This window comes from Amyelois transitella, chromosome Z (assembly GCF_032362555.1).
Source record: "Amyelois transitella isolate CPQ chromosome Z, ilAmyTran1.1, whole genome shotgun sequence".
NCBI lineage: Eukaryota > Metazoa > Arthropoda > Insecta > Lepidoptera > Pyralidae > Amyelois > Amyelois transitella.
The window spans coordinates 13,028,594-13,045,304 of NC_083535.1; the positions used below are offsets into that span (position 1 = coordinate 13,028,594).

A 16,711-nucleotide genomic window follows, 5' to 3' on the forward strand; every position below is an offset into this window, starting at 1 on the left:
GAGTATGTATTATGCGTCGTGTGGTTCCCGGCACCAATAAAAAAAGAATAGGACCAATCTGACCAAAAAGGTGTGATGTCGTAAAAGGTGACTAAGTCAATCAGTTTACTTATTTACTGTCATATGTAATTTTTTTTATATACATATATTTATTTAGAAGATACATTATGCACAGCGCAAGTCAAAAATTTGAATTTTATTATTTATTAAATTTTACAAATTTTCTTTGTTAACAGATATTTATCGCGTTCGTGGGGCGTTCTTTGAGTTTATAAATATAAAATATGTTGTGTCGTCCACATTCTATTCTAAGTTTAATTGATATTGTGATGTTGACGTTGTTGAAGAAAATGCTGCAGTGCAGTTTGTTACCGCTTCGTCTGCACTGACGCCTTGGAAGTGGCAGTACAGGAACTTAGTTTTAAGTAATTTATTTGACGTCAACCAATGTTGTTAAACCATACGTTTTGACAATTATTAAGCGATATGAAGTATCCTATAATAATTAATAAAAATTTTGAATTTTGTGTTGACAGACGACGCACCCCAATCCAGTCAGCCCAGACAGCCTCAGGCCGGTCAGTCAGCGTCGGATTTGAACCCGTCACCTTCCTCCACGCAGTCGTCGTCAGTGGGCGGCGTGGTGGCCGCATTCGTCTGCATAGCCCTGGTCCTGGGTCTCGCCGGCTGGACATTGTACGCGTTCAGGAACCCCACCACTAGGAGTGGACAGTTCCTCATCAAGGTGAGATGATGCATGAAGTAGCTTTTTCCCAAGTCTTGATGGAGAAATTTGCTTTTTATCCAGGGTCTTCAATGTGACTCACCATGATTGCATGTACGCCTTCAGTAACCCCATCACAAGGAGTGGACAGTTCCTCATCAAGGTGAGATGATGATGATGCGTGAAGTAGCTAGGTCTCGATGGAGAAATTGGTTTTTTATCCAGGGTCTTGACACGTCCCTGACACTGACAGCGGGCAGTTCCTCATCAAGGTGAGATGATGCTGATGCGTGAAGCAGCTAGGTCTTGATGGAGAAGTTTGCTTTTTATCCAGGGTCTTGCCACGTAAATGTGACTCACCATGATTGCATGTACGCCTTCAGTAACCCCATCACAAGGAGTGGACAGTTCCTCATCAAGGTTAGATGATGCATGAAGTAGCTTTTTCCCAAGTCTTGATGGAGAAGTTTGCTTTTTATCCAGGGTCTTGACACGTCCCTGACAGTGACAGCGGGCAGTTCCTCATCAAGGTGAGATGATGATAATGATGATGTGTGAAGTAGCGTAGGTCTTGATGGAGAAATTGGCTTTTATCCAGGGTCTTGCCACGTCAATGTGGCTAACCATGATTGCGCATGTACGCCTTTAGGTACCCCTGACACTGATAGCGGGCAGTTCCTCATCAAGGTGAGATGATGATGATCGATGAAGTAGATACTATCCAAGGTCTTGGTGAACTGGGTTTTACACATAGTCTTGGTGAATGAACAAGCTTTTAAACCAGGCATCTTATTGGTATGGAGTCTAACCTGTCAGGATGTCAATATGGATGTTTGTTACTCTCTCACGCAAAAACTACTGAACCGATTAAGACGAAATTTGGTATGTAGGTAGCTGAACATCCAGAATAACATAAAGGCTACTTTTTATCCCGGAGTTACGCGCGGGATTGATCCCACGCGTACGAAGTCGCGGGCAGCTTCTAGTATTATATAATATAGAGTTATGACGTAGAATTCAAAGCTGGTTCATTAATAAAAAGCTCTTAACGTCCACATTGATGACAAACTGTCATCTCCTAACCAGTCTTAAACTCATCTTGATTGACAATCCACTTCTAGTGCCTACTCCTAGGGTCCTAAAAGCGTTCAGACCCTCATTACAAACTTTCGCATTTATAATATTAGTAGCATACTCTTCCCGTATGCCAGACACATTTGCAATTTATGTGACAAATTCTAACCGTCAAAAAAAAATAACCTTTTAAATTGTCTACTACTACTACTAATCTAACATTTTGTAACAACAGTACCGACCTACACAATGGAATTGGCGACGCGGTGAAGCCCGCTACACGGCCGCCACTATACACATGTAACGCTCGAGCACAGTCTGCCAACGGACCAGTCTACAAACAGACAGACATGATGACCATACATTGTGGAATGATATAAAACTGTAGCAATGGTAAGTGCTGGCTAAAACGCGTTTCAATTCTGTTTATCGACAGCGCCATCTAACTGTTTCCTCAGAAGTGGAAGCGCAACGGTGTGTGTTGACCGCTTTGTAGTCCCGCCGATTCGCGCTAGATGGCATTGTTAAGATTTACCGATAAGCACTTGTGCGTTACCGATTCCGTTTCTTTTATTTTCTATTTTAAACTTAAATTTTCAAGCAGTTGATATTTTTAGACAATTTTAGACTTAGCTTTATAAAGATAGTTGCAAGATGACGACACCAAATTCCCATAGTATCCAAGTAAAATATGACATTTGTATTGATTTATATCATTCTCGATTTTATGGTCTATATATAGTTAAGTAATGTGCATCTTAAAGAGTGAGATTTGAACATCTTATGGCCAACAACTTCGATAAGTTTCCTTGAAAATATACACCATATTTTATTAAAAAAATTGTTTGATAAAAAATAAAATATTTTGATTGTTTGCGAAAAGATTGTCCGAGGACTTAATCTCTTGAAACTTATTATACTTAATTGACTTTCGCATTAAACGTAAAAGTCAGAACGATTTTCAACTTAAAATTATTAATATTTTTTTGTAGTCAGTAAAAGGTTTTTTTTTCGTGTTTTTGATTAAAAAAGTTATTTTAGATATAGTAATAAAAAATACATCTTAATGTGAAATCGTTTGATTTTACGTTTAGTGGAACTCAACTTTAGGGCAATTTGCACGGATTGGACACAAGTTATTCACTTCGGTATGTCGTAACGAATAAGGAAATTGTAATGATATGAACTTTAGATATAAGCAATGAATTTTTTGGAGGTTATCATGACTGAAGATTGAGAGTTGAGAACTTTTACTTAAATACCTTTATCCACTCTGATGTACAAGTCAAGTTATAGTCCCTGCTAATATTAAATATGTTAAATCAACTCTGTCTGTCTGTTACGCTTTCACGCTTAAACCACTGAACCGATTTTGATGAAATTTTGTGCAGAGATAGTGTTGACCTTGAGGAAAACATAAATGTGAAAAGGTGTTAAAGGTGTCTGATCCTGGTAAAGGGTCAGGTCAAAAGTACCCGAAACCGCCGAGCTTGTATGAAGAGAGTTATGAATGTGGACGAAGCGAAAGAAGTATGCAGAGATCGTGGCAAGTGGAAAGAGGTAGTCTCTGCCTACCCCTCCGGGAAAGAGGCGTGATTTTATGTATGTATGTATGTGAAAAGGTGTTAAACGAGGGGAAGGAAGACTATCAGTGAGTAAATTTTAGCTTCCAAATCTTGACAGTACTTAGTCGGGTTCTCAGGAAACAGTTACCCAAGAGTTTGAATTCCTATCCCGAGAGTATTATAAGATTATAAGATATTTAAGTATTTAATCGAGATTTGTACTAAGAGAGAAAAAAGATGGAGGAACTAATTATTCCCATTAAATAATTTACAATGTTGACTTAAGCAAACTCATGATAGGACAGTACAAAGTAAAATAACTAAATGCAAGATTATCAGAATATTACGAATTATCGAGAAATAATTCCAAGTCTCCATTTGTTACGAAATACCGATGTGTGTAATTACATTATCATATGTCATCAATGTAAACGTTCTTAAAATATTTTATAAGTAGTATTTTGTAAATGAATTATTGAAAATATAAAATCATTGCAATTATATTTAGAAAATCGTAAATATTTTAAAAATGTGTTTTAAAAGAAAAAATATATTGAAAATCTAAAATAAAAGAGTCTATATGTATACACATAAATATAAACATTTACATTTTTTGTAATGTAAGAACATCTACATAATAGCTAAATTAAATGCTTCAAATCAAATACACAATTCGCACGAATTGACTGAAAAAAAAATAAAAACAAGAAAAAAAAACAAAAAATTTTTGGAAGTTAATTTTATTGATCCACAAAGTTAGTTCGGAAATGTCCATCAGTCCATGGATAAGGCATTTTACATAGATTTTCTTAGATTCTTGGCTTGTGATATAGTTATACCAATTTACTAAACCAATCTTTTAGGAAATCCAATCATATCATGTTATTGTGAGCTCTTTTTGAGCCAATATCGAGTATTTTTCTAAAGTTTTAACTGACGGCTACTGTCATCAAATTCTTAATAGATTTAGCTGTTGCTGATTTCTGAAGTTTTTATATCGTTTAATATATCTATCACTTTAATAACGCTCAAGGTCTTGACAATGTCTTTTGTCTCATTTTAAATCTGAGATTTACCGAAGAAATAGAGTGAGAGCAAAAAATATGATTTATCAACATTCCTGAATAGATCTACTTGTTCAAAAATATAATGGGTATATTTCAATCAGTTGTGGTTTTTGTCTAGTATAACATTGTAATTTTCGATAATTGTTTTTATATAATAATAATAACTACAAGAAATGATAGTAGCTGTTGTGTAAACTTTTACTTTATAAAGATCATGATTGAAAGAGGAATAAATGTTCCCTTTTTTATACTTGTGGGTTGTCATTTGACGCTCAATTTATTTCGACCAATTTTAATGAATGCATTTCACATTGTGTGCAGTGTGTTGGACAAAGAAGTATGTAGACAGTTTTGTTTAGAATATTATTAACTTGTGTTACAGTAATATGTGCATATCATCTGCGTATGCGCAGGCGATTTTGCAACATAAATTATAAATTATTTCAGTAGATATTTAAGTGTTTGCAAATAGTTCGTCAAATACAACGGTCTGTTTTTACATACATACATGCATAAAATCACGCCTTCTACCCGGAGGAGTAGGCAGAGACCTGTTTTCGGTCGGTATGTCGCAGTGATAAATAAGTTAATACTATATTATTCGTATAAAATGGTCCATTAAATATATTATGAATTATATTCCAATGTACAAATATAAAGTCGGGTTTACCTATATTATTATTGTTCTTGTGAACCAAGCTTTCCGAGTTCAATCCCCGTTCAGGTCACGACACAAAAACTTATTATCTGATTGGCCTTAATATTTTAATGATGAATAAACATATGTACAGAATCGTCGAGACAGTATCTCGTAACACAAGTCTCTTAACTTTGAGGCTAACACGACCTGTGTGATTTTTACGGCACATATATATAATTTTTGTTTTATAAAAACTGTCTATATAATTCGTTGTTCGTTTGTAAGTTTAAGATGTAGACATCTGGGCGTTGTGCAGACTGCAGTGTAGGTAACTAGTGCCTTGGGTTCCGTAGGACAGATATCCGTCCCGCGTTATTAGTTAAGATAATGTGAGTCCTCGTGGGTCGTACGCACGTTGATAGGTAGGTATATACATTTTAGTGGAAAAATGTTTTTTTTTTCTTTTTTTATTAAGTTTACTTTATAAATTCAACGTTTAATTTAACAGCTATTGAAATTTATAACACATTGGATGGATCTGAATTTTTTTTTATTGTTTTAAAAAAATGTGAGTTAATTTGCCTTTGACAATTGCTTTCCAAGAAATTCTGAAGCGAATAAATAAATAAACAAACCAGCTTAAGTGTACAAATATTATTTTTCAAAATTTGATAGATTCAAATTAAGATAAAGGGAAATATTTAAAAATTATTATTAATATGTTTAAAAAGGAATATGATTCCATCAGATGTGTCCACTACGTACGACTCTTAAAATAATAATGATGTATACAACAGCCTGATCTGTTAGATTATAAGATGTTTTCTATGCAAATGATACTGATTATATACTATTATAATTCTAAGATTTACACGATTATGATATCAAAAATTTTAAATGTACAGTTAGGTGCATATTAATCTGACTTATCCTGAATCTTTTTATCTGCACCCGAGTGTACATTATGCCTAGTTCACATTATTCCAGTTTGACGATAGAATGGCAAGTTTTTGTTAATTTATAATTATTTAATGTAGCCGCGTAATAATATTTATTTAGCACAAGTTTTCAAAAACAATACCTCTTGGGAATCCTACAATAATTCTTGGGAATCCTATTTAGGAAACAGATATGTTATGGGCATTTTATTTTAATTAATTATTATAATTAACAGAACAGAATCAACCGGATAAAAAAATTGTATACTTATTACAAATTTTGGTAAATTATATGAATAAATATCAATAATTATATTAACATCTCACTTGCATTGTGTTGCTGTTAATCTGTCATGAAGATTCTCCTAAAAAGAGCGAACTGGAATAATGTAGACTAAACGAATTTCAATTATACGGAATCTCTACCAGAATAAAATGTCAATTATAACAATAATGTTAAGATTCATTTTTAATTTTTATTGGTCTATTAAAAGACAATTATTAATGTTAAAGTTGTCTTACGGAACTCCGAAAAATCATTCGAATTTGAGTGTACTAAGTGCACGGCTGACCAAATTTTTTTAATTCTACTGTACTTTATTTGGATTAATTTAGTTATTTTATATGTGAAGTAGTGATATTATGAAATAAAAGTATATATATATATATATTTTAATTGTCATAGTTTATTATGTAATTCGATTTTGGGATTTTTATGATGTAGGTACTTACTACAAATCGACCATTGGTACCGTAATTTTTTACACCAAAGATGTACCAATATTCGATCGTGGCATCTACGTACCCACCACAGAAAAAGATATATTCATCAATGTGGATTACAGAATTAATCGTAAAGTGTAAATGATATTTTTAGGAACCAGGTCGACCAATAAATTGTGCCGTTGAAATAAAATGTGTTTTATTTCGTTCCTTTTCCAGAAATCCCTTTTTACAGCATCCTATGTATGTATATATATCTAATTGCTATGATTTTTGGCTCTTCGATTTAAATGGAGAGCCCTAACGAGTCTGCGAAGAACGTGAATAGTAAGTAAACTTGCAATTTTTTCATCGGATTAGACGCAGGTGCTCGAATAATCGCGAGCTTACGTCATAATACTTTGATGATGAGTGTTCAAAAAAGGAACAAACATGAAGTCTTTGTGTCCACTCATTGTTATCACGCCGTAACACCTATTGTTATCCATAACACAACCCCATGAAAGCACCAGTTGTCAGGGCGTCTGGTATGGTGCGACACGTCAACACTAAAATGGTCCACGCGGCTGTCTTGTTACTCGTCGCCTGCGCAGAGGCAAGAATAGTGTGCCAAAGATCGAAGATGCCCCTAGAACTCGGCAAGTGGCACAACACATTGATACAAATGGATTCGGCCGTAGTTGAAAACAATCCAGTTAATATAATGGAAGGGCAAGTTTACGTTTACGAGAATTACTTTCCCGGGCACATCATAAAGTACATACACGTGGATAATCTGGCTCAGAAAACTTGCGGCGCTAGTGCGCAGATTAAAGATGGCGGCATTGGGAAAAATAGTGTTATGGTCGTTCTTCACGCCGGGGCCAATCAGGAAATAAGGTCGGTCGTGGACGTGTGGGGGGTTAAGGACGCGAGTTTGCCTCGAGTGACCTTGAGGCGTTATATGGACGAAAACTCCAAATACATGAAATCACTTTACCTTTTCCAAGGATTGAGAACTTTGAATCACAATTGAGGATTTTAATTTTATTTCTGTTACGACTTGGCACTGAAGATTATTCGTAAGTTTCAACATACTACCTATATCTAAATATAAGTAAGACAAAAGACGACTGCGTCGAAAATATTTATATTTTTTTAATTAAAATTTTGTTACTTACATAAATGTATTTAATTATTTACCTCACAAAACCCTTTTTCCTACATTTGAAACAGGAACAAGATCCGTCCATGACTTTTCGAGATTAGCGCATATTTTGTGAAATATAGACTATTATAATGTAAATTATTTACCTAACTATTAAAGGATACGTGTGAAGACGAGCCAAGTAAAGCACAAGAACGCTGCCAACTTTTCTCGACACCTAACGTCCATATTGCGGATTTAAAAAAGTGAATTTAACATAATTTACTAACGCGTTTAACATGGTTACTTTACATAAATTTATGTAAGTATGCCTAGTTATCCCATTTATATTCGCTCTCTCTCTCATCTCTACGTGTTCCCGGTTGCACCCTCCACAGAAGCGTGTCGAGACCCGAGGTCTACCTTCAGACTTTTCTCTCCACCAGTGAACCTATGTATGTATATATACTATGGTCACCAATTTCAATTGATGTCAACTCTAATACGGTTAAATAAACTGGACAAATTACACTGATTGAGTTAGCCTCGAAGTAAGTTCGAGACTTGTGTTACGAGATACTAACTCAACGATACTATATTTTATAATAAATACTTATATAGATAAACATCCAAGACCCAGGCCAATCAGAAAATGTTCTTTTCTCATCATGCCCTGGCCGGGATTTGAACCCGAGACCCCCGGTGTCACAGACAAGCGTACTACCGCTGCGCCACAGAGGCCGTCAAAACGGTTAGTATACCTGTATCAATTAGCAGGTGCCCATCCACGCGACTTTTGTCTACAATAAATCTTGAAAACCCAATCTTGGAGAAATATTGCCAACATAATGCTTAAGTCTGTAAAAAAAAGACGGTAAGTATCTACATATTTAAAATAACATAGATAAGTAGGTTACATTTCTAATTAATTATAACACGTTTTAATCAAACACAGTCAAGGATAATTTAATAGAAATAAATAGATACTCTGTCAAAAACTTCTTTTCGTCTTGAAAAGACTCATAGGCCACCTTCAGCTGTTTGTCTGTCGAATCCGTACTAATAAGTAATAATATAAATGTGAAAGTTGTCTTTCCGTCTTTAACGTCAAAACCACTAAACCGATCTTCATGAAATTCAACATAATAAAGTGCGGAAAACGGAGAAGAACTTAGGATACTACTAATAACGCGCAGGCGAAAAATAGTATAAAATAAAAAACATTTCGAGTTCAATAAAGTTTAATAAATATTAATAGGTAACATATACTTAACCTAATTTTTTTTCTCACTGTTTTCTTCCAAAATTGCTTCATATGTGATGTTCAGTATTTATTTATTTGTAAACTAATACTTATTATGAACTTTGTGTGTACGTATGCCTTATTAATGGTAGAAGTGACTAAATATATTTGATTCACCTACGACACTTATAGGATTACAAATATAAGTAATTAACGTCAACATTATAGAAATCAGAATAAACAGACCATAGAAATGCCATATTGTACTTTAAACTATAGGATTGAATTGTCCATCTGAAAATCTCAGATTTAAGATTTTATTATCTTGGTTTCAAAGTTGCGACGGCACATTCACCAAGTACCACTTCTGTAGTCTTACAATATTCCGAATTCTATGTTCAATATCAATAGATAATTTTAAAGATATAAACATATTACCTGTAAGTCTATTTACAAATATTGATTAGGCTTTATTTCTTACTGGTTTATGCGCGAAGATTTAGAAAGATTTAGAAGAAAAGGTATGTAACTCCCCAAGGTCTATTTTATATCTGTGCCAAATAATATGCCGTAATAGTTTTTGAGATTATATTTGTAACAAACATACAAATATTTTTCCCATTATTATTAGTTTGGATAAATCTAATCTCTCTTTCTACCAATCCAGTTAATCTCAAGAAGCTAGAAGGAGAGAGAAGATAATACATAAGCCTCAATAAAGTTGTAAATAACCTCACTATACTATTATTTTCCATATTCGAATTATTTATAATTTCCTCAACGGATTGTTCCATAATTAAATGAATAATATCGATTGAGGTCTTAATATCTTAATTGCTTAATAAGTCACATAAAAAAGCACAAAACAGTTACAATAATATAAATAGGTATAAATGTCCATATAAAAAATAACAAATTTTATAAATTCACATATTAAATAAATGGCAAATAAATCTAATTAAAGCTAGTTTTAAATGCCTTACACACAATCGAAAATATAAAAATGATCTATTATACGTCGCATACTTTCAATCGTAACAGTCGACTAAGGGTATGACCACATTTACCCATACGGTGCGCCAAACTCAACATGGCCGTTGTATACCCTCACAAAGTCACGAAGGTCAATCATTACAATTAGGCACCAGTTCTGTCTTAAAGAATATATAAGACTTGACATATCTTAAAAAGTCTCTCAAAAAATATTTGAAACTAGCTGTGCCCGCGACTTCGTCCGCGTGGAATAGTTATTTTGGGCATCATTGAAGCCCTCAAGGATGAACAATTTTTCCCGTTGTTTTTTTCACATTTTCCATTATTTCTTCGCATCTAACAGTTGCAGCGTGATGCTATATAGCCTAAAGCCTTCCTCGATATTAATGGTCTATTCAACACAGAAAATTTTTCAATTCAAATCAGCAGTTCCTGAGATCAGCGCGTTCAAACAAACAAACTCTTCAGCTTTATAATATTAGTATAGATTTAGCTTCAGCTTTCACATAGGTTACAATTTAATTCAATATCTACTCTCTCTCTCTTTTATATATCTTCCATCTCCAAGTCAATAAAATCTCGCCACATCAATAGAACAGGAATAAATAAAGAATATACATTTTTTTTTTTTTTTGGTAATCCAGACCATCCACAATCACGTCTTTATCCCTTACAGGGTAGACAAAGCCATTCGTTCTCAAAAGAAGGCCACTTTCCGCTGGATAAGGTACCTACATAAAATCTATCAAAAATGGTCGATTATTTTTAATATTAAAAGTTATTGGTCAGATTCAAAACATAGCTTTACATATTTAATCACGTTAACATCACTTTTCAAATCATCATATCACATGTTAATTTTATACATTCATATTTTATATACCTTGTTCCACTCTTTTACGGGGTCGGCACATCCTTGTTTTCTTTATTTTTACCATTAAGTCAATATCAAATAGTTTACAACCATAAGTCTTCTTAATAAGTACTTTATTTGGCAGTTAAAATTTTTATTGTGAAACCATTGGGAATGAGTTGTCTAAATAAAAATGTAAACAACATCAAAATCGGTTAAGTGGCGTTCTGTATTTGTTGATTTATTATATGTAATTGCGACTTTTTGCAAAGGTTCTTTTTTAATAACTTACCTTAATCGGTTAAGCGGTTAAAACGTAAAAGCGTAATAAATAAGCATATTTTTTTCTATTAAATAATACACATAAAATGATAAAACCGAAATTTACATATAATAAAACAACAATTTTAAATATACATAGTTCTGAAGGATAATATGATATTATAGTTTAAAAATTCACAAAGAGTATACCATATTCGTCTCAATCTGAAAACATTTCTGGATGAACATATTTTTATACTATTGTAATTATTAATGCTGCAGTGTAGTTTGTTCCGCCGCTTCTTCTACACATGCGCTTTGGAAGCGGCAGTAGTTATAATTAGATTTAAGTGATGTGACGTCAATAAGTGATACCTTGTATCCAATTTTGAAAATAAATCTATTCTATTATAAGTGGCTATATGTACATATATTTTGAAAACTCTTTTTATCTATATTAATATACCTATTAAGGTAATATGTTAATGCTTCTCTACTGCTGTAATATAATATATTGTGCGTCAAATACAAGATATACTATGAATAAATGAACATTCAAAGAGAGCTATCATTACATAGTCTGTCTAAAATTACTAAGTATTTAATTACTTCAGCATATTAAATATAATTCTGAGAATGCATAAGAGATGAACTTACTTCATTGTTTCTTGTGTTCAGTCGTCCAAACCGTCTTGAGCTAGGAGATTGCAAGCCTGTAATAGATACAAACAAACATACATACACATAAACAATCACGTCTTCATCCCCCACGGGTTAGACACGATTCAACAGTCTCACAAAAGCTGAAAGGCCACGTTCAGCTGTATGGCTTAATGATGGAATTGAGATTCATTTAGTGACAGGTTGCTAGCCCATCGTCTACAAGAATCTCAAGTTGATTAGCATATGCTTTAGTCACCTTTTACGACATCCGTCCACAAATGGACTGGTTGTATTCTATAGTGCCAGGAACCATACAACATAAAAACAGACAATTCATTTTTTTGGAACTTATTGTAGGTACATTACGAAGACTGTTGGCCTCTGTCCACCCCGCAAGGTAAATAGCCGTGATTTTATGTACGTACTAGCTGTGCCCGCGACTCCGTCCGCGTGGAATAGTTATTTTGGGCATCATTGAAGCCCTCAAGGATGAACAATTTTCCCCGTTTTTTTTTCACATTTCCCATTATTTCTTCGCTCCTAATAGTTGCAGCGTGATGTTTTATAGCCTATAAGCCTTCCTCGAGAAATGGTCTATATAACACAAAAAGAATTTTTCAATTCGAACCAGTAGTGCCTGAGATTAGCGCGTTCAAACAAACAAACAAACCTTTCAGCTTTATAATATTAGTATAGATATAGATGCATGTATTAACATGATTACCTCCTCGGATTCCGCCTCTTGGTACCGGCTGTGGTTTCCCGGCTTCTTCTTCCTCCCGATCAGCGGGTCCAGGCACATCACGAACGCCATGTAGCTGGACAGGAGGGTCAGGAGCCAGAGCACCAGGATCACTACTATCTGAAATATAATACATACATATACATACGTGACGAAATATACGCATTGACATACATACATATAGGCACGTCTATATCCCTTGCGGGGTAGACAGAGCCAACAGTCTTGAAAATACTGAATGACCACGTTCAGCTGCTCGGCTTGATGATGGAATTGAGATACAAATAGTGACAGGTTGCTAGCCCATCGCCTAAAAAAGGATCGCAATTTTATAAGCCTAGCCTAGAGATGGAGTGGTCCTATTCGTTTTGTTTTGGTGCCGGGAACCACACGGCATAATTAGTATTGACATAATTATTTCTACATTCATTCATGGTTTTTTAATGTGGACAATGTGCATTCGTCCACGATTTAGATTTAAGAGATGCTATATTTGTAAATTGACGTCCGATGAAAATGCTGCAGTGTAGTTTGTTCCGCCGCTTCTTCTACACATGCGCTTTGGAAGCGGTAGTAGTTATAATTAGATTTAAGTTATGTGACGTCAATAAGTGATACCTTGTATCCAATTTTGAAAATAAATCTTTTTTATTCTATTCATATGGTCACGTCTATATCCCTTGCGGGTTAGACAGAGCCAACAGTCTTGAAAAGACTGAATGGCCACGTTCAGCTATTTGGCTTGACGATAGAATTGAGATTCAACTAGTGACAGGTTGCTAGCCCGTCGCCTAAAAAAGAATCGTCAAGTTTGTAAGCCTATCCCTTAGTCGCCTTTTACGACGTCCATGCGAAAGAGATGGAGTGGTCCTATTCTTTGTTTTTTTTTTGTATTGGTGCCGGGAACCACACGGCACGGAAATATAATTCCAACTAATATTGTTAATATTGCAAAAGTAAATTTGTTTGTTTGTTTTAATCTGTTCATGTGTGTGTGTTATCTACTGAAATTTTGCGTGTACTTACGTACACATACATATAGTCACGTCTATATCCCTTGTGGGGTAGACAGAGCCAACGGTCTGGAATAAAAAATGATTACTTTTCCAAGCCCGTTTATTTTATTTTCTTATTTCAAATAACATGGAACCTTATTTGTTATTTAAAAAAAAAAGAACTTCGTAACACATACTTCTTTTTTCAAAAATCAACCCCTAAAATACTAAAATGTTTGTTTGAAAGTTTGCACAATGACAATCAATAATGCTACTCGTGCCAAAGCAAGCCGTGGCATGTCGCCGGTTAAGAAATTAACTGACTCACCATGATGACTCTTGTGTTTCTCATCTCATACTTGCATTCGCAACGCGGACACAGCGCCTGACCGCGCCCCTTGATGTCGATTCCAATGTGAGGCAGCACCACAAATTCGCAGTTGCTAAAACACAACAGGTTAAGATACATACAATCGCTTCTAAATATCCCTTGCGGGGTAGACAGAACCTACAGTCTTGAGAAGACTGGCAGGCCACGTTCAACTGTTTGCCTTAATGGTATAATTGATTGACTAAAACACAACAGGGTAAGTAAATTATACATACATACATACATACATACAATCGCTTCTATATCCCTTGCGGGGTAGACAGAGCCAATAGTTTTGAAAAGTCTGATAGGCCATGTTCTCAGCTGTTTGCCTTAATGGTAGAATTGTGATTCAAATAGTGACATGAATGCCAAGTTAATAAGCCTATCCCTTAGTCGCCTTTTACGACATCCACGGGAGAGAGATGGAGGTGGTCCTATTCTTTTTTTTTATTGGTTCCGGGAACCATACGGCACCATAAGTATTATTTAAGTATAAGGTCAAAATGTAGAGCGTCTATGGTCAAATTGGTAAGGTAACCGGTTAAAATGTTTGATGCGCAGAAGGGCACAGGTTCAAATCTCCCTCGGTCACATCCGAATGACTATTTTCAAAGAAATAGTAATGTACAAAACACATTAGTTTGAAAACTAATCGATGCTCTATTACATACACTGAGGGAAAACATCGTGATAAAACCTGCACATTCAGACAACTGAATGTGTAACCTATGATTGATCCAAATAAGGTTGCAGATTAGATGGTTTGCTCTGTGTAAAAACCTGACTCACTCCAAACATTTCCCATGGATGTCATTAAAGGTGACTGAGGGATAGGCTTATAAACTTGGGATTCATCTTGTAGGCGATGGGGTTAACAACCTGTCACTATTTAAATCTCAATTAGAATCTCGAGACTGCTGGCTCTGTCTACCCCGCAAGGGATATAGACGTGGCTGTATGTATACATACATACATACAAATTGTCATGTCTATCCCTTGTGGGGTAGACAGAGCCAACAGTCTTGAAAAGACTGAATGGCCACGTTCAGCTATTTGGCTTTATGATAGAATTGAGATTCAAATAGTGACAGGTTGCTAGCCCATCGCCTAAAAAAAGAATCCCAATTTTGTAAGCCTATCCCTTAGTCGCCTTTTACGACATCCATGGGAAAGAGATGGAGTGGTCCTATTCTTTTTTTGTCATTGGTGACGGGAACCACAGGGCTGTATGTATGTTTGTATGTATTAAGTATAAAATTAACAGATATACCATTTATCTGGGGGCACATTAGCTATGTAAAGCTGGCGATTAGTGCTCTGCGTGTCATTCAGGACGACTGCAGGGTTCGAGCAGACGCAGCGACACCGCTTGTCTTCATAGGACTGGCTCTAAAATACATATTTTTTGGATGATAACTTCCTCAATTTTTTTTACATCGGATTTATGTTTCCCCTTTTTTATTTATTTTGGTGATAATTTATTTTCAAAATGTTTATGATGTTATAAATACTTCTATTTGTTTACTAGATTATGATGCAGCTCAATAATGAAAAAAAAAACTATAATAAATCTAATTATGATTGAAGACTGGAACATCACACATATATGGTAAATCCCATCTCCCTACACCCAGTACTTTTGGTTGAATGACAACTGACAGAATGAGAAAAAAAATATAGTTATTATAAGCGTAACTTTCAGTGAAACAAAAGCTTCTATTAAATTAGCTCTTGTTATAACAAAGAATTGAAATTTTATATATGCATAATATAGATTGGTGGTGTAATGTTTTAACAGTTTTGACTCGTATGTGCTTCATAGGTTACAGGTGTATAAATATTTACCAAGGCAAATATTACAGCAGCTTGTAATGTCATGTTGAATTGTAAGTATTGATCGATTTTACATTCCATTTAACTATGCAAGGCTAGCATTTTGAAATGAAAGTAACAACATTTCATTCGGTTTAAGAGTGAATATGTAAAAGTAACTAGATGCTATTAATATAGACAAAACACATAAAATATTTAATGTAGTAAAACTTACGAAAACGGACCCGGCGCATAGGATCAAACCCAAGAATATGTTCAGAAACATTATCACAGATTTTTTTAAAACTTTATCATATCTTTGCTAACAAAATGACGAACAAACGATATAAATAGCCAAGTATTTATAATTTTGTCTTTATTTTTATTTTAGGTTAGAAAAAAGCAAAATAAAATTTTATTGATCGAGCTGAATGACAGTGAGTTGACAATGTCAAAATTGGCTTGGCATAGACTTCTCTATGGTACGTCCACAATGGGTCCAATAGTTCATTCTTTTCTCGCTCCTCAATAGATTTATCATTACATCAATAAAATAAAAACTATTTCTTAATCGCAGCGTCGCCCGCGCGTATTTAGCGCCAACTATCAAAAAAAGACCTACAAGATTTTCCGCGCGAATTTAGCGCCACCTATAAAAGAATAGATTTTTTGCAAATCTTACGAGAAACGTTGATTTTACCAGGATGATCCCTATGTCCTCCAGACTCTAATTACCTATAAATACGCGAAATTCCTAGAAAATTGGTTCAGTAAGATAACGCGTGATCTAGGTAATAAAAATACTTTCGCAGTTACCTATATTATTAGTTGAGAGCAAAAGTAACTGACTGTAGTACTGTAAGTACTGCGACTGTTTGTAATGCTTTCACCTTCGGCTTTCACGGCTAAACCACTTAAC

General features: G+C 34.6%; 3 protein-coding genes across 4 annotated transcripts in view; 2 read left to right on the plus strand and 1 right to left on the minus strand.

Annotated features, from left to right (window-relative positions):
• LOC106129517 (plexin domain-containing protein 2) overlaps nucleotides 1-6,924 on the plus strand; it is a 45,307-nt gene extending 38,383 nt beyond the window's left edge. Inside the window, exons 11-13 of one of the 2 annotated variants that reach the window (XR_009657531.1) lie at nucleotides 537-745; nucleotides 2,034-3,228; nucleotides 3,421-6,924. Coding sequence is in view for 1 of the 2 variants with exons in the window: in XM_060953509.1 (XP_060809492.1) it covers nucleotides 537-745; nucleotides 2,034-2,102 (278 nt within the window). In the remaining variant the exon portion in view is untranslated. Of the gene's footprint in view, nucleotides 1-536; nucleotides 746-2,033 lie in introns of both variants that reach the window. The other variant, XM_060953509.1, reaches the window with a different exon arrangement.
• Nucleotides 6,925-7,353: 429 nt separating this feature from the next.
• Nucleotides 7,354-7,774, plus strand: LOC132903937 (uncharacterized). Its single transcript, XM_060953511.1, has one exon. It carries the CDS (start codon nucleotides 7,354-7,356, stop codon nucleotides 7,744-7,746), a length of 393 nt encoding a protein of 130 aa, XP_060809494.1. The 3' UTR covers nucleotides 7,747-7,774.
• Nucleotides 7,775-9,087: 1,313 nt separating this feature from the next.
• Nucleotides 9,088-16,216, minus strand: LOC106129533 (proton-transporting V-type ATPase complex assembly regulator TMEM9). The gene is made up of 5 exons (XM_013328127.2): nucleotides 16,028-16,216; nucleotides 15,251-15,369; nucleotides 13,936-14,050; nucleotides 12,595-12,732; nucleotides 9,088-11,920 (listed from the first exon to the last, which is right to left on the minus strand). The coding sequence occupies exons 1-5, from the start codon at nucleotides 16,076-16,078 to the stop codon at nucleotides 11,882-11,884; spliced, it is 462 nt and encodes a 153-aa protein (XP_013183581.1). The 5' UTR covers nucleotides 16,079-16,216; the 3' UTR covers nucleotides 9,088-11,881.
• Nucleotides 16,217-16,711: the final 495 nt, after the last annotated feature.